At 45.0% G+C, this 18,987-nt stretch overlaps 1 protein-coding gene across 1 annotated transcript in view; it reads left to right on the forward strand.

The window, feature by feature from the left end:
* Positions 1 to 18,422, forward strand: part of MB21D2 (Mab-21 domain containing 2) — a 121,297-nt gene extending 102,875 nt beyond the window's left edge. Inside the window, exon 2 of the mRNA XM_062210102.1 lies at positions 15,610 to 18,422. Within this exon, the coding sequence (XP_062066086.1) occupies positions 15,610 to 16,874 (1,265 nt within the window). The 3' untranslated portion in view covers positions 16,875 to 18,422. The remainder of the gene's footprint in view (positions 1 to 15,609) is intronic.
* Positions 18,423 to 18,987: the final 565 nt, after the last annotated feature.

The raw sequence follows: 18,987 nt of genomic DNA on the forward strand, positions 1-18,987 counted from the left end.
GAACCAATGGATGGAAGATTCTCCTTCTCTCTCTCTCCCCCACCCCTTCTCTGTTACTCTGCCTTTCAAATAAATAAGCTTTTTAAAAAGATTTTTTTGAAAGCACCAGGTTTTTAGCGAGTTAGCATTTTGGAGTTTAGAAACTCCGCTGAGGACATTAGCATCTGAAATAGCGTGGACTTTATTGAAGGGAAAGACAGTGTAAGCTGTAGTCATTACCATTAACAGCCTGAGTGGAAAGCTGACCATAGTCATCAAGTATTCAGTTACTGCCCTGGACAGACAGGTGATCCTCCAGGAACGCGTGGGCAGATGGGAAAGCCTCAGTCCAGCATCAGTGAAATTCCCAGGTTCACCCCCATCCCAGTGTGGCAGAGCGAGCTTTGCTTTGCACTTTGAGCCTTTTCTCTTTTTTGCCCACATTGCAACAAATAAAGTGACAGTTTGGTTAAAAAAAGAAAATCCGATAAAATTATCCCTTGTGGTCAGGTTAGTTTTTAATCTGGTTTAGGCCGCGGACCTGGGTGGAAATTCTGTGCATGCACCTTGGCTTCCTGCTTCGCTGCCCAGAGCCTCAGCTCCCACCCTGGGGGTTGGAACCACTGATGCTTGTCACAGACTTACTGTGGGGACAAAGAGGTGAGGCTGTGACCACTCTGGGGACTACAAAGCAAAAGACAAGATGTGGCCATGTTTGCCTTGATATTTTTTGGTTGAGGTTAAGATAAAAAAGCAGTTTCCTGGGGCTGGTATTGTGTCAGAGTGGATTGAGCCACCACTTGTCATGCCAACATCCCATGTCTGAGCACCTGTGTGGAATCCCAGCTGCTCTGCTTCCAATCCAGCTCCCTGCTAATGCACCTGGGAAAGCAGCAGAGGATGGCCCAAGTGCTAGGGCCCCTGCCGGCCACGTGGGAGACCCAGATGAAGTTCCTGGTTCCTGGCTTCAGCCTGGCCTACCCTTGGCCATTGTGGCCATTTTGGGAGTATATCAGAAGAAGAAAGATCTTTCCCCCTTTTCTTCTGCCCCACTCCCGCTGCTCATCACTCTGCCTTCCAAATAAATTAAATAAATAAATAAATAGAGATTTTCTAAGAGTGATTTCCTTTTTATTAATCCTAGAATCTTTTCGCTGTTTATTTGTAGCCAGAGTGAAATAGTTTTGGAGAAAGTGTAGTGCCTTAACCTGTAGCATCTTCTTTGCCTTCTCTCGCCTTCATTCCTAGGTCTAAAACGTTCCTCTCTTTTTGGCAATGTGAACTGAAACCTCTGCCTTGCATCAGTGCCTTTGGTGTCCCTTGGGAACCCGTTGTCAACCATGCTGCCCGCTCTGACAAGGCATCTCCCAGACTTGGCTCAACCTAAGGTGGAAGCCCTCAGCTCCTGAATTTCCAGGGGGCCTTCTGGGGACCCAAAAGGCAAAGTTCCTAAACACTGGGTGGTATCTGGGGGCAAATAGGCCCAAGATGATGCTTTTCATATATCTTACAGAGCTGTAACCTTGTATTAGGCTTCTGTCCTTAGAGTTTTCATTTCAGGATTTTAGGACTTTGGAGTTGAGCTAGTAATTCTAAGTAAATGAGTAGAGTGTGGCTGCCCTCTGCTGGCAGCTGTTGGGATTGCATAGTAAGGACCGGTCCTTTTTTGTAAGTTGGATACACCAGAAAAGGAAATTTTATGGTTATAATCTTTTCTAAAAAGTCAGGTATTATACTTTTATCCTAAGTCACATTGTTATTATATAGTAATTCCCCCCCAGTTCTGTGCTTAAGGTTTTTGGCTGAAAATTGGTGCTTTGGAGAATGTCCTAGACCTAAGTGGCTCTCTGTGAACAAGAGCAGGTGCTGCTGTGTAGTTAGGGTGCAGTTCATGGTCAGCTCCTTAGTAGGCTCCTGGCCTTTCCTTTCTGTCTCTCTGAGGATGTAGCATGATTCCCTCATTTGCAGATGCAAAGGCTGTGGTGTTTCTCAGCCTGTCTCAGAATGACAGTATCAGATTGGCACTGTCAGTCTCAGTACATATCACCTGACAGTTTCATCTTCTTTAGCGTTCGTTCCAGTAAACACTGCTTTTAGTTTATACCAGCTGCTTATTCATTTGGCTCAAATCTGGGGCGCTTCTGTCATATTATGTCAGGAGAGACACAAGTCGTTACACAGAGGGACACCGACAGTAAACAAACAATGGGTAATTGGCATAGACGCCGCAGTAAAGAAAGCATGGGTAGAACTCATTGAGTTTCATACAGCTTGGAATATCAGACCACAGTAATCCCAAGCAGAGGCTGAAAGAGAAATGTTGTTCTGGTCTTTGATTTGGCTGGAGACTTTTACGTGTGACTAAGGCAGGTGCGTTTGAGCAGAGCTCAGCTCTGCAGATGGGTCTTGAGGGAAGCTGGGAGCTGGGCTACTGCTCATTCATGTTTTCCCACAAACTAGTGCTTCCCGTTGCTCGCTTGGTAATTTAAGTAAGAATGCCCGTATCTGGGAGATATATCGATTTTCGCCTCTCCAAAGTTGTACAGGACCAGAAAAGGTTTTAAAATGCCCTTTGGGGAACAAGGAGAATTGGATTTTCAGCGAAGCAATAAATAAATAGGCAGGATGCTAACTGTAAGCAGGCAGAAAACAAGTTTGCTGGGCTCAGAAGGCTGGTGGACTCCTTTGGAGACTTGGACTTGGATCTATGTTGTAGATGCGTAATGGATCTGTCGCCTACTGTGGGGAAGGGCAAGGAGTTCATTATCATCGACTGGCACGTCTGTTCTCAGGGCCAGCTGCATACCCGAGTGTTGCAGTTTTATCAAGAACCAGTAGAGGTGAGCCCGTCTGCCTCTGTCACACATGCATGGGCTCACACACATGAGAACTGGCCTGGTGTGGTGGTCCATTTGGGACGGGAGGGGTAGAGCAGCCGAGACTGAGAAGGGAGGAGAGCTGCTGAAGCTTCAGTGTGGTGATCAGCCGACAGCTGAGAACCTCCTGTGGGACTCCCTGGGAAGCTGTGTGCAGCCCACGGTAGAACTGTCCACAGAGTCCGGGGGAGGCGTGTCCACTCTCTCCGGATGCTGATTCCTCTGCTGCCTCCTGCAGGGTTGCCCCCGGCCGTGTCAGTTCTCTGCCTTTAACCCCTTGCACTTGCAGGTAGTGGCTGGAACAGAAATCGCTCTTGGGCCCAGGAGCAGTCACTGGCAGTTGAGGAAGGGTGCTGCCCATCACTGCAGGTGAACTCAGCCGCAGGCTGGGGACACAGGGTAAGACATCCATAGCAGCTGTCATGCACACACACACATGCACGCACACACTCACACAACATATTCATCTGTTCACGTGTAGCAGGAAGATGCTAAAATCAAGTGAAGTCCATCATCATCATAATAATGATTATTAGTTTTGTTTAGAGATGAGATTGGTGATTATAGTATTAAAAAGTTGTTATCAGTCAGACAGCTATCGTGAAGTGATATGAGTGAAATTATACGATGTTCAGAGTGAACTTTAAAATATAGCAAAAACAAAACAAACAAAAAACCTACAGAGATAAATGAAACCAGAATGGCAGACATAATTGCAGAAGCTGGGTATTGGGATGTGGTGAGCTGTTACACTGCTGGCTCCACTGTTACGTATGTTTGAACATTTCCAAAGTAAGCTGATTTTAAGACAAGGTCTTAGACTACCCTCTACCTTGTAGAGGAGCCATCTTGATGTAACGTGGCATGAGTCTTGGCCAGTGTAACAAGTCTGAGCATGTACTGTAGCCCATAACTAGAGACAAGGAGTGACAAAGACAGGGCACTTACTGTGGCCTCATGGAGACCAGTTATTTCTTAGCTTTGTTTCTTTTTAGAAAAGGCTGATATCCTTCATGTGTCTTTCCCCCGTGTCTCAGTGTGCCTGAATTTTCTGCAGAAAAGAAATGTGATGACAGTAGGTCCTGCTGTACTGCACAGGAGCACGTCTTCCTTGTTTGAGAGCTTCTGGCTCGGTGGTTGCTGTGTTGCCTTTGCTAATTGCGTTCCCAGCCACCCTCCATCCTCTCAGCCAAGTAGCAGAAACTCAGGGGCCATGGCCTTGAACGTGGGGCTTTGCTGTTGGGTTGAAATAAGCCAATTAGACAGTGTGTCTGAATATGTGGGAGTGCTTTCAGAGTTTGTCTCAGGGGCCTAAGACTTCCAAGGATACTGTTGTGTCTAGAACACTTCTGGATTGTTCTGTGAGAATTGTCCAAGACTTCAGTAGAGAGCACATATACCTGCTTGAGCACATACATACATGTCACAGCACCAGATATTCTTTTTTTTTTTTTTTCAAAATTGTTCACATGGTCCTGGCCCATTTTGGTCATATGTTGCATCCACAAGGGATGGTGAAAATCATTTTTATCCACTTTAAAAATCATTTCACTCAAATAAAATTTGTTTAATTTTGGGGCAGAGGAATAAGGCTCTACTTAGTGTTTCCTGTGTTGTTTTATGTTGCAGTTTTAAAGAGGAAAGCCCATTTAATGCTGCAAAGCAACATGGGACAAGGAGTGTGACATCTACTTGAATTTGGATCCCTATGAATAATTTACTTGACTATTATTTATTACCTTGATTCACTTGTCTGTAAAATGGGAACAGTACTGCCTGCTGGGAAGTGTCAGGGGGATTGAATGGGCTGACATAGGTAAGGCCAACACCCTAGTCCATACTGCACCCGTCAGTATGAGTCCCCTTCTCAGGGAACCTTGGCATGAGGTGTGTGTGCCTTGAGAGCACACTGCAGAACTCCAGCCCTTCCTCTGCTGTGATCTGTGTTGGTGCTAGTATGGTGTTCTCTGCTTTTAGAATGGGTGCAGCTGGCTGGAGGGTGTGATAGCTGCCAGGCTGCAGGGTAGACATGACGCACAGGAGAGAAGGACAGTGTCCAGTGTTGGAGTGGAGGGGAGGGTTCCTTGCTTACTGCCCTGTTCCTGGGGCCCGCGTGGCCTGGTCAGGGGTGGCTATTGGAGTCTGCATGAGAGCTGTCTGTAGGCATAGGCTCTCGTAATGGCTACCTCCTTGGGAGACACTTGCACTCAGAATCTGCCATTGCAGATTCTGACTGATCTCCTGGGACAGGAAATGCGCTGCCTCCTTAGGCAGCATTGTCAGAAAATTCTATCTGATGGAGCAATCTTCCATCTACAACATTAGACTGAGTAGTTCTCTCTCTACCTTCTCCTCACGTAAATGATAGAAGGTCAAGTTAAGTTCTTCTTTTTAAAGACAACTTGTCAGATATTTGAAGGTGCATCTTATGGCCTTCTGAATTTTCTTCTTTTTTTTTTGTCTTTTAAAAACGATTTATTTCTTATTTGAAAGAGTTACGCAGAAAGAGGAGAGACAGAGAGAGGTCTTCCATCTGGTGGTTCACTCCCCAGATGGCCGCAATGGCCAGCTCTAGGCGATCCAAATCCAGGAGCTCCATCCAAGTCTCCTGTGTCAGTGACAGGTGCACAAGCACTTGGGCCATCTTCTGCTGCTTTCCCAGGCACATTAGCAGGGAGCAGGACCAGCAGTGGAGCAGCTGCGACATGAACCGGTACCCCTATGGGATGCCAGTGTGGCAGGTGGCAGCTTTACCCGCTATGCACAATACCGGCCTGGCCTTCTGAATTTTCTTATCTCCAGGCTACACAGTTTCTATCCCTCCCTCTTCTGTTTTCTCCAGAATCTTTATGCTTCCCTTCAGTGTTTTATCTCAATTTATAATTACGCGTTCGTTAGCGTGTGCTTATTTGATTAGTTTGGGAGCTGTTCATGGTGCTTATCTAACGTTTCCAGCTCTCCACCTTCCCAGCGTGTGAGAGAATAGCACTCTTTTCTCTAGAGCTGGTTGGGACTGTGTGACTGGTTTTGGCTAATGGTTTATATGTGAAAATGCTGTATGTCATTTCCAGGCAAGCGTGTTTAACACTGAAGAGACCTTACAGAGCTTTCTTTTCCTCCAGTAGAGTGATCAAGCAAAAGGTCAGGGGTGCTCCATCCACCTGGCTCCTGGATCATGGAGAGGAGAGACCCCAGAGAACTCTGATGATCACACAGCATAGTAAAAAAATAAAGTGTACTTGTTTGGGATCCCAGACACACTAGATTCGTTTCTTGGCTTGGCCTCATCTATCCTGGCTGATTCTGTTAACATCTGGCTTTCTCACTAAATAATAAGCATTATGCAGTGGGGACCGTGTGTGTCTCTGCTCACTTTTGTGTCCTCAGTATCTAGAACAGTACTGGTTCACGGGCGGAATCACCTGTGTGTCCCTGAAACCTGAGTTGTGGATGCCATCTCCATCCTTGCCAAGATTGCCTGGACTCAGCTGACTTCATTCTTCTCCTTCTGAAATGTAGACTTCTCTGCTTCCTAATCAAGCCCACTGTCCAGTTTCAGAGTCGCTAAATAGTTCACGTGTACATGTCCTTTGGGAAAGGAACCACGCCTGGACTCCACCCATTCTCAGGCAGAGGTGCCGGGGCCCAGGTGGCTGAATTCTGCACATCTCCATCACGTGTCCGGGGTCTCGCTCATGCATTTGCGTCCTGATGCAGCCAGTAGCCGCAGAGTGACATCAACAGTGCTTTTCCACTTGCTAATTTTTGGTCTTTCAAGAAGGAGCCTTCTGAAGCGAACATTCCTCCTGTAACTTGTCAGACTGCAGTTTTCATGCCCTGTTGTGGCTCTGGGAAGCTGCTGGTGGGGCTAATGTTTTGAGTCTTGTCAGTAAGTTTTGTGTGGCAGAAGATGTGAATTTTCAAACTATCCTGAGAGCGGAAAAGAGAAAAGGCAGCACTTAGTAGTTAGGGAAAATACACTGGTATCGTGCGTGTGTACCATGCACGCAGAACCCCTCGTTCATTGACCACCAGCTAAGGAGCAGACCGCAAGCTAAAGTAGTTGAGTGTGCAGTTTCTTCACTTTATCCCCATAGCCACCAACAGATCTGTTACTCTCCAGTTTTACTGAAGCCAGTTGAAGTCCAAAGTGCTTAATCTTGTTGGTCATAGGTGAATTGGACTTGAATCCAGCTGTAACTCATGTTGATTCTATTTAAAATAGCTTGGTAGACTGGCAAAGCTCATGACTTTTCGGAGTGTAGTTTTAATTTTTGAGAAAGAAAATATGAAAGGTTAGAGAAGTTTTTCCTTTCTACCTGATTTTTGGATTGTTAGTAAACAGTTTTATAAACATAGGCTGCTGGGAGTTCACATTATATGGTGCAGCACGTTCGTGGGCCCCATGGTATAAGTAATGGGGGAGTCAAGGGATTGAAACAAATGGGAACTCAACAAGCAGTTGTCTGCTAATCCCGGGGTCTGTACTCACGATTCGGTAATAAAGCCATGACCTTGGAGCTCATGCAAGATTGCCTGTCATCGGATCGTTCATTTGCCCAATGCTTTGTATTATTTTGTCATTTAGGAGGTAAAGTAAGCCATGGATATGGTTCAGTACTGCCTTAGTCAACATGAAACATGAAAGTTCAAGTCAAAAGCCCCCCAAAGGGTTATGCAGCCTGTACATTCACAAGGAACCTGGATGAGAGAGTGAGAAAGGCTGGAAGCCATCCTGCCCTCTACTTGCCTAACTGTGTGCTGAGCCACACGATGCCATGCACCTAGAAGAACTGTCCCTGGGCTAGGGGACTGCTGCACTTGTCTCCCTGCATCTAATACGTTTTATGTGCTTTGCATATGCTGGAGGCTTTGGATAGACTGTTTACTTAAAATCCTCAAATCAACTCTATGCAACAGGCATTTTATGCTATTCTAATTCTTTGGGTGGTGGAAAAGGAAAGAATGTGTGGGAGAAAATGAATTAAATGTTGACTGTTTAGATACATCATGTCAACCCTATAAAGGCAGTTTTATTTATTTATTTAGCTTTTATTGGTTTGTTTTTAATAAACAAGGAATTGGAAGCTCATAAATGTTAAATTACACATGAGGCTCACTTAAATATTAAATAACCAACCCAGGACCCAAACGGAGCCTGTCTTACTCTAAGGCTAGTGACATTGCACACTTATCAGTGTCAAAATGGAGAAAGATCAAGGAAGACTTCTTTGAAGACATCTTTTGAGTCATTCTTATTACTGTGTATTTTCTACTCCAAAAGGCAGTACATTAACATGCATGAATTAATCAGTTTTAAAGGGTTTAATAAAATTATGTTATTCCAGAAATAATGCAAAATAAAACTGTTTGACTTAAAAGCATATTGTGCTACTTGTGAATATTATGGTCACTTGGGAAGCTAGTGAAAAGCAGAGATGGCCAGCGCCGTGGCTTAACAGGCTAATCCTCCGCCTTGCGGCCCCGGCACACCGGGTTCTAGTCCCGGTTGGGGAGCCGGATTCTATCCCGGTTGCCCCTCTTCCAGGCCAGCTCTCTGCTATGGCCCAGGAAGGCAGTGGAGGATGGCCCAAGTTCTTGGGCCCTGCACCCACATGGGAGACCAGGAGAAGCACCTGGCTCCTGGCTTCGGATCAGCGAGATGCACCAACCTCAGCGGCCATTGGAGGGTGAACCAATGGCAAAAAGGAAGACCTTTTTCTCTGTCTCTCTTTATCACTATCCACTCTGCCTGTCAAAAAAAAAAAAAAAAAAGGAAAAGCAGAGATGCTCCCCTGATGTCTTCTGGATTTCTGGTTTCTTACAATCTCCTAATCTGGGAATACTAATGGTGTTAGTATTATAGTGATATGTTATATACATTACAGTTAGATTTGGCTCTTTTCCTTGTGATGAATATGGATGATCATACATGTTGTTTGTCCAAGGTCACACCGAAGCTTTGACCAACAGAAGCACAAAGCTGGCATGTTGCCTCGTGACCTCTGTCACTCCCTTCTAAGTGATTCTGTGTTCATGTCCAGTCAAGTCATGGGAGAATAGCATGGATGTGCCACTCTGATCTTTGCAGCAAGTGGAGGAATAAGTTGATGCTGTACATCAGTCACTAAGGCTATGTGACCTTAATGAGTCATTTCTCCTCTCTGAACCCCAGTTTTTACCACCTATAATGCAGGATCGAGGAGTTCTAAGTATGGATGAGACAATGGCAAACCTTCTGCCAATCTGAGTCATTAAAGATCCCATAAATTTATGAATTTCTTAGGGAAAGCTAGCCATACCTACATCTTAGGATGCTTCTCAGAATGTCAAGTAGGCTTCACAAACATAGTTTTTCCTTTGAAACACAAGACATAATATTTTTATGCAAAGGGTTTAGATTATTATCAACTAAGGACACGATTGCTTTTGGAAATGCATCAGAATCACAGAGGATTTTGTCCCATTCGCCCCACCTGTGCCCTTCTTACCATTCAGAGTTACTGCCATGATAAGGCAGTGACACGTGAGTGAGTCGTGGCCAAAAAAGATAACCATTTCATATGAAACAGTGACTATTATTGAGACATAAGTAGACAACATTTTTGCATTCCTAGTTAAAAATAATATAGAGATAAAACCTAATTTTGTAACTTTAATTACAAGACATGGAAGCTTTACCTCTTTTACAGATCTTTTTCCTTTCAACATATGTGTTGGTGTGTGGCTTTGTTTTTTCTTAAGAAACCTATTCAATTATACCACTTTCACTTACCTACTTGCTATACTGTCTACTTGAGCTGTCTCACAGCTACTGGCAGGGGTTCATGAAGCCAGGGGAAGACCCAGAAAACCAACACACACTTAGTCGTTCTTCAGTGGTGTTAACAGTCTGGCCTTACATGATTGAGTGAGAGGGATTAGTAACCTGAACGCAGTAGGATGCGATAAACATTTTATTCACCAGAACATGAGGGGGTCGGGGACAGAGGTGCATTTTTCACTTGATATTCTGAAGATGAATCAGCAAAGAACTAAGGGGACCATGTGGAATTCCTTTGTTAAACCTGATGCCCCAGGAGCTGTATAAGAGAGTAACTCCAAGGTCTACTTAAGAGGAAATTGTGGGGCCGGTGCCATGGCTCAATAGGCTAATCCTCCACCTGCGGCGCGGGCACACCTGGTTCTAGTCCCGGCCAGGGCGCCAGATTCTGTCCCAGTCGCTCCTCTTCCTGTCCAGCTCTCTGCTATGGCCCAGGAGTGCAGTGGAGGATGGCCCAAGTGCTTGGGCCCTGCACCCGCATGGGAGACCAGAAGCACCTGGCTCCTGGCTTCGGATCAGCGCGGTGCGCCGGCCTCAGCGGCCATTGGGAGGTGAACCAATGGAAGAAGGAAGACCTTTTCTCTGTCTCTCTCTCTCTCACTGTCCACTCTGCCTGTCCAAAAAAAAAAAAAAAAAGAGGAAATTATGAAATTAAACTCAAGGAGTGGAGGGAGGGAATTGCTGGAAGGAAGGCTGGGAGGCCCTTGTGCTTGAAGTTTTTTGAATTTCTATTTATTTATTTGTGAGAGAGGGAGGGAGAGAGAGAGAACACAGGAACGTGTGCTTCTATCTACTGGTTCACTCCCCAGATCCCAGCAATGACCAGGGCTGGGCCAGGCCAGATCTAGGAGCAGGGAACCCAAGTACTTGGACCACTACCCCTGCCTCTCAGGATCCGCATTTAGCACAGAGCTGGAATTGGGAGAGGAGCTAAGACTTGAACCTGACGTTCCATTATGTGATGCAGGCGTCTTACACACTAGTCCAAATGTCTGACCCAACTTCAGGATTTTTAATAGCACACTTAGGCCAGAGCTTCCTTAAAAAGAGATGCATGCAGAGCAGTGAGTTGCTTCTCCGTCCTCCTTCCTCTTCTTTGCTGCCAGTGGAGTGTGTGCATTTTCTTTGTGAAGTTAAGCAGTCAGAATCTCCTGGTCTTGCCCTCCAGTATCAGTTCCCAGGTTCCTTGAGTGGCACTGAGCCCCACGACTAGAGTGCAGTTGAGCTTTTTTCTCTTCTATCTTCCTCCCTTCCAGCCTTTGGCTGTGTTTTAGTTGCGAGGCAACCCATCTGCTGTGACAGCTGATGTCAGCTCATTTTCACTTTAGCTTAACCCAGGAAAGTTTTCGACTAGGACATGTGGGCTTGCATAATGCTGGAGAAGACTCTGATTTGTGTCACCTACTGGTCTGTGAAACTGCAGACCACTAGGCTCTGGAAGGGTGAGTGGAATGCGGACATCAGCAGGGATTTGTTTCTGGAATAGTGTGGCCTTGGGGACTGTGTTTCTGACTTCCAGGGCCTTAGTCAGGGAGCCTCTGCCAAGTTCTCTCTGCTGCTCACATTCCTTTTGCACTTCAGGGAGAGTAAGAAGCATCCAGAATACCCACACTCCTGAATAGTCTGTTTGCTTTCTTTTTATTTTCATGTTAATGTGATATTAATACAAAAAGAACAGATTCGGCATAGTTCATATATGCAATTCTAAGAATGTACTGCTATCCCCCCCTTTCTTTCTTTTTAAGTTTTTGAGATAACATTTTAAATTTATATTGTAGTCAAAGGCTTACTGCTCCATTAAATAAAGAATTCAACAAGTTAAAAGTCAAAAGACCCTAGTTCAGTGGGAATGTAGGCAAGGGCTGTAAAAAGTAATCAAACGAAAAGACGACCATTTTGTCATATACAGTAAATTTTAAAACAAGCACTGATAATTAAAACTATACTAGTGTATCATTCTTAACCATTGGTTTGACAAAGATATCAGTACAACTGCAAATATAGTTCTGTCAAATTTTATTGAGGCTGGTGTTGTGGCATAACAGGTAAAGACACTGCTGGTGACACCAGCATCCCACATGGCTGCTGGTTTGATTCGTGGCTGCTCCACTTCTGATCTGGCACCCTGCTAATGTGCTGGGAAAGCAGCAGAAGATGGCCCAAGTACTTGAGCCCCTGCACTCGTGTGACAGACCTGGAAGAAGCTCCTGGCTCCTGGCTTTGGATCAGCTCAGCTCCAACTGTTGCAGGCATTTGGGGAGTAAACCTGCAAGTGAAAGATCTCTCTCTCTCTCTCTCTCTCTCTCTCTCTAACTCTGCCTTTCAAGTAAATAAATTCTAAAAATATTATGATTCTTTAATGTTTTTGTTTTATGTCTAACTCCTGAATATTGCAATTTAGTCAAATATTTTCTATTGACTACTGAAAGAAGGGTCAACATTTTAAGCAGATGCATAAGCAACAGTTGGAAGGAAAGAGTATTTTATCATTGGTTGCATGTTCTAGTGTAGATACTAACAAGTGAAAATCAGTTGAACCTTCTCTGAGCCAACAGAGAACAGAAGGGTGTTTTAGCAGTTTCCCACCTGAAACTATCCAGCCCAGGTTGTGACAATGCAAGGCAAAATTCAGTGGCACCTGTGTAGAAAAGTCATCTCCAGTTTGTAAATGCACAAGTGTTACTGGCTGTATAGACTGGGCCTCGGTGGTGTACTCAGGGCTACTTTGATTCTGTCTGGGATGAAAGGACAAAGGGAATTTTGTGAGTTATTTATGCCTGAGAGGGGCCAACAATGTGGCAGCCAAGTTCCAAGTGCACTTGTCTCAGATCTTTACTGAACACAACAGAGCAGTTCACATATTTTTTCATGCCACAGACTTGTGGTACTCCTAATGCCAGAATGAAATAATGGAGGATAAATTATTTCATTACTAAATACATCTACTTGAAGGTAACTGTGGGGCCGGTGCTGTAGTACAGAGGGTTAAGCTGCCTTCTGCAGTACCAGCACCCCATATGCATGCTGGTTTGAGTCCTGGCTGCTCTACTTCTGATTCAGCTCCCTGCTAATGTGCCTGGGGAAGTAGCAGAAGATGCCCCAAGTCCTTAGGCCTCTGCACGCGTGTGGGAGACCCAGATGGAGTTCCAGGCTCCTGGCTTTGGCCTGGCCCAGCTCCGGCCCTTGAGGCTATTTGGGGAGTGAATCAGCAGATCGAAGATCTTTCTCTATCTCCCTCTGTTCATAATGCCTTTCAAATAAATAAGTAAATCTTAAAACATAGTAAGTAACTAGACCTATGTGAGAGTTTGTACCATAATCAAAATGATTTTCACCGCCTATTCTAGAATAGGAGAAATCAGTCTTGGCCCTCTATAGCAAAGCTAAAACTTGGGGGTGGTATTTGATTCATTGTGAAAATAAGATAACACTAAAACAGGATCCCATGGACTTTGGTCTTGGTCTTTATGATAACCCTCAGTCCTGGTTGCTAAGTTTGGCTTTTAAAAATCCACTTTAAAAGGGAAAATAAATTTTTCACGTTGTATTTATAGTGCAGGCTGTTTTAGCTTGGGTGGTGTGTGGTGTCCCCAGAAGCAGTCTCTGAAATGAAGTGGGGTGTTTATTTGTGAGCACCATGGGAATGTGTGCCTGTGGAAGGGAGGGAAGGGAGCAAGATGAAGTAGAAGGAGAAGCTGACTCTCCTACAGGTCCAGCCTGGGCCTCACCAGGAACTGCAGGCTTAAATGGCCCCCAAGAGAGTTCTGAGCTGTCCCACTCCCACGTAGAGCAGTTATTGGATGTGCACCCCAAGCCCTAGAACATAACCTTGGTTTAGGCAGCTGTTTGCAGCCAAGACAATACTTGTGAGATTATACTCCCAGGAGTTGGGACAAGTCCTTCATCAGTCTAGGGTTTGGATAGAATATCACAGTATAGGGAGGCTATATAACTGCTTTGGTCCCTTCAGACTGTTACAGCAAAGGGCCATAGCTTGAGTGGTTTACAGACAGCAGGAAATTATTTCTCATTGTTCTAGTGGCCGTGAAGCCAATAGCAAGGCACCAACAGGTTCAGTGTCTTGCAAAGGCCCACTTCCTGGTTTACCAATGGAATCCACACATGGCTAAAGGAGTGAAGGAATTCTATGGGGTCGCTATTGTAAAAGTGATAATCCCATCCACGCTTGCGACCTAATCATCTACTAAAGTCCCCACCTCCTAATACCACCGCACTGGAAGTTAGGATTTCAGAATTAAAAATTTGGAGCAGAGTTGTAGGGGGGAGGGGACAAACATTCAGTCTATAACAATAATGGTAGAAAAACACATATTTGGCTTCTTTATTTGCTTTGGAGTTACTCTGTGAGCAACAAACTGTTGGTTTAAAATAATTGTAGTAAATGATGGAATATTAGTTTGTGTTAGTTCTTTAGGAGAAAGCTGTTAAATAAATCATAGAGACTCATGCTAGTCGCTTTCAGATAATGAAGCACAAAGAAGTCTATAATAAAAAAGCCAGAGGAAAGTACTTTTGTAAGTTTTTCAGGCAGTAAGTCTAGCCTTTATTTAAGTACTTAAGCTAATTCCATGGGTTAATGCCAGCCAGCCATCCATTCTGTGCATTTGTTCCTTTGTCATTTAGTCATATCTTTAATTGCATGCAGACCCTGTGTCTGCATAATCCATATTTAAGGCTTGATTCTCCTCAAAGGACTCACAGTCTCATAAAAAACGTACTCATTAGTATCACCACCCGTTTGATCAGAGGTGTGCGTGGTCTGGGAGTTGTCAAGCTGATGGTGTAGGACATGAGTTTTCTAACACTTCATTTTCTCTGTAAATCTCCAGTTTCATCTTTGGCAATAAATGCTGCTCCTTGTTTTCTTGAAGCCAGGCTCATTTTGTTTATTCGTAAGGAAAATGGCTGCCACACACCCAGGTCAGAGCAGGTGTAGTCGGTCCATCAGTTGTTCTTGAAAGCAGAAGTGGTGTTCAGAGACAGCGGCTGGCGGAACTGGTAACTGTACAGAAGTGCCCTGCCTGAAGGCAGCGTTCCCGGCTCGGGGTGGGGCAGGTGGGCTTATGCTGACTTCCCGTTTCGTCCCACAGACTCCTAGAAAGGTGGTTTTTCTAGTGGCTCCCAGATGGAGATTTAACCAAGTGAATCATTTTCCTTCCCTGTCAAAGATGTTCTTAGATGAAGCAGGATTGTATTTTACTTGCCAGTGTGATGAATCCACTGCCTGGTGTTAGAGGTTGGTGCCCCTGTTTGACTTGTAGGACAGCATCATCTCCTCTCCCTGGCATTTGTGCCTTCAGTGCCAGGGCCCACACTGTGAAGAAGCCAAATCGTATGTTCACGTTGTTATGAAGAGTCACCTTTAATTACTGAGAATGCGTGCAGCCTGCACCGAGAGCTGCTCATACAAAGAAAAGTTTAAGTGGGAGAGCCTGGGGGAGGCATATTGCTTTGGCAAGAAGCCAGAAGGGACCCATGCTGACATGGTGGCAGGAGAGATGCAGAGCTGTGATGGATGGGAGAAACCTGCAGAGGGTACCTGGCAAGACCTGGCAGTAGAGGGTGAGAGAGCCAAAGCATATCAGGCCTGCTGAACTGCTCAGCCTGGATGACCAGGTACATGCCAGCACCACAAATGGAGGTGATGATGGCGGAAGAGGAGTCCTGCTTTGTGACTGAAAATGATGATGCATTTCACTGTGATAGAAAAAATCGGTCCTAACTCTTTAACTCTTGGGAAAGGGTACATGGTCGCACTGGCAAGAAAGAACGGAATATTGGTTGCTGAGTCTGTGGAGCAGCCTGAGATCTGGCTCTGTACTGACCACAAATTTCAGGTCTTGGAAAGGTTGGAGCATTCTGAATGGATGGGGCTGTGCTTCCACTAATACTGCTTCTTTTGTTTCCTAGGAATGGTGCAAAAGCTGGACCAAAAACTTCCAGTGGCTAATGAGTACCTATTACTTTCTGGAGGGGTGCGGGAAGGAGTGGTGGACCTGGACTTGGATGAGCTTAATGTGTATGCCCGGGGGACCGACTACGATATGGATTTCACCCTCCTGGTGCCAGCCCTCAAGCTGCACGATCGCAACCAGCCTGTGACGCTGGACATGCGCCACTCAGCCTTGTGCCACTCCTGGCTGAGCCTCCGGCTCTTCGACGAGGGGACAATCAGTAAATGGAAAGACTGCTGCACCATCGTGGACCACATCAACGGTGCCACCAACTACTTCTTCTCCCCTACCAAAGTGGCTGACTGGTTCTATGACTCCATCAGCATTGTCCTGTCAGAGATACAGAAAAAACCCCAGCGAGGGATGCCAAAGGTGGAAAAGGTAGAAAAAAATGGGACCATCATCTCCATCATCCTGGGTGTCGGCAGCAGTCGCATGCTGTACGATATCGTCCCTGTGGTGTCTTTCAAAGGCTGGCCTGCCGTGGCCCAGAGCTGGCTCATGGAGAACCACTTTTGGGATGGGAAGATCACCGAGGAAGAGGTCATCAGTGGGTTTTACTTGGTGCCTGCTTGCTCCCACAAGGGCAAGAAGGACAACGAATGGCGACTGTCCTTTGCTAGGAGCGAGGTGCAGCTGAAGAAGTGCATCTCCAGCAGCCTCATGCAGGCTTACCAGGCCTGCAAAGCCATCATCATTAAACTCCTGTCCCGGCCCAAGGCGATCAGCCCCTATCACCTGCGCAGCATGATGCTCTGGGCCTGCGACAGACTTCCCGCCAACTACCTGGCTCAAGAGGACTACGCAGCCCACTTTCTGCTGGGCCTCATTGATGACCTGCAGCACTGTCTGGTCAACAAGATGTGCCCCAATTATTTCATCCCTCAATGCAACATGCTGGAGCACCTGTCGGAGGAGACCGTCATGCTCCACGCCCGGAAGCTATCATCCGTGCGCTCAGACCCGGCAGAGCACCTGCGTACGGCCATCGAGCATGTGAAGGCCGCCAACAGGCTGACGCTGGAGCTGCAGAGGCGTGGAAGCACCACCAGCATCCCCTCCCCACAGTCCGACGGAGGGGACCCCAACCAGCCTGATGACCGTTTGGCCAAAAAACTGCAGCAGCTGGTGACTGAGAACCCAGGAAAGTCGATCTCCGTCTTTATTAACCCTGATGATGTCACGAGGCCTCATTTCAGAATTGATGATAAATTTTTCTGAGGGCTTTGCTGACTTTCTTTCTTGATTCTAAAAGTCTCATGATGTGTAGTGTGGTCTGTGATGCTGTCTTTATGTTTTTTACATATCCAGCCTCGATTGGATTTGTTAAGAACAAACTTAAGTTTCCTGGTTCTGCAGGACGGTGCAGGCTCTGAAACAGTATATTACTATTTCATAATCTGCCTCCAGTTTTGTTGTTTGTGTTGTGTCATTATTGTCACATAGTTTTGTTTTAGGAGAACTTGAGCCATAGATGAGAATGCCCATGAATCCTCCTGCTTTTTTCTCTTTCATACTTCACGCAGATTTGCTAGTGGGTATGAGAAATCTTTTTCATACACTAAAGATCCTGTTGTTATTATTTGTCTTCAGTTTTTAAATGAGCTTTCATCATTATGGGTATTTGAGAATCATATGAACCTGGGAACTACCTGGCATGTGAGCTGGATTTACTTCTTTTGTCCACTGGCCAGAATGGTCTCCCCTTTGTCCACCAAACAATGTCAACTTTGAAAGTGATATTGCTACCAATTTTGTTTTGGAGCAACTTCATTGAATGTAATTGTCTTCAAATCAGAGAACGTTGGATGGTTTAGAGGGTGTGTCTGATAGCTTTTGAAACAGAATTAAGGTTTTCAAATGTTAGTTTTAGTGTGTGTAATTATTTGAAGCCTTATTTAAATCCTATTAAAGAACATACCATTATAATTGTTATTTGCACTAATGACATCTTTGCCACTGTCAGAGTTGCAATATGTGTTTCAATATAAATTAACATCTGCTCCTGAAACTATTGTTTTTTCATTTAGCCCATTTCTCTCAATCAGTAGAATGATTAACTTTGCAACTGTTTAGTTCTCCTTTAATTGTGGGGTCCTATTTTGCCGTCTTTGATATTCCTGGTTCCTATCTCGCTGAGAACAGTTTTTAAAGCTTTATACCTGTTAATTGACTCCATATAAAGCTGGAGAAAATATATACTTGATAAAGTAGGTGTCTTTATATTTATTTCTTTTGGGGTTATAGAGATGAACTTTTCTTTTTTTTAAATAAAATCTCATTTCTCCTGAGAGTTTTCAGGAAAACTGGCAAGAAGTATTTATAATCCCCAAAGAGAAGATACCATGTCTGTTCAATTGCTGGTTTTACCACAGAGCAGGAACCAGGGCGTATCTGTGGGGGGCAGCCTTGGTGCACAGAGGTCCTGTCTATGAGTGAAATCGCTTGCCAGGTTTAGGCACTGCAAGGCTTTGGCTTTCTTTTGGTGAGGACTCATGGCCAGCTGGTGTTTGAAGGGTCAGGGGACCTGCTGATCTGTCAAATGATACCCATGATTTCTGCTAATGGAAAAGCCAAGCAACATTTTGGTTTTGGTCTTGAATTGTCCAGACATATAGGTTGAATTTTATCCAATTGAAATCAGGAATATGCAGTCTTGGGTTTTTGCATGGGAATTAATGTAATGCTTATAAATGAAAATGAAATCATTCAACCACCTTAAGTCAAATGAAAAAATAATAATAAAAAAGAAACATACTGGCCTTGGAATTTTGTTGTTGTTGTTTGTTTGTGAGCCGGAAATTATTTTCTTACAGGTAATAGTGTTCGGTAAATAAAACCAGATGTCCATGTAGTGAATATTCAGGATTTATTCTTCCTTAGCCTTCCCCCAATTTCCCTACCAATATCTTTATCCTCTACGTCATCTGTTATCCTTCCTAGGAAATCCTTCATCCCTGCCTCCAGACATGCATCCAGGAGCTGTGAACCATTCCCTGGCCACAAACATTAATGAGGATCATGCGTGATGTATGCTCCTCTGGTCAGGGGCATGCACAACATTCTAGCTTCAGACGCTGGGACAGAAGCATGCACTCTCTGGATGTGCAAGGGGAAGGATTCTACTGCTGCTGACGACCATCGCACCATCATAACCAGAGCCAGCCTTAGGATGAAGCTGACACTGAGGGCACTACAGAGAGATGGGAAATACAAACACGAACCTCCGCAGCCCCCGAGTCTAAGGCCTCTTCTTCAACTGGAAGTTCTAGTTATTTCACTCACTTTGAATTTACTTCCATTCATCAAAATATTTAAAATGCTGTGCTTAGCT

This window comes from Lepus europaeus, chromosome 2, assembly GCF_033115175.1.
Source record: "Lepus europaeus isolate LE1 chromosome 2, mLepTim1.pri, whole genome shotgun sequence".
Classification (NCBI taxonomy): domain Eukaryota; kingdom Metazoa; phylum Chordata; class Mammalia; order Lagomorpha; family Leporidae; genus Lepus; species Lepus europaeus.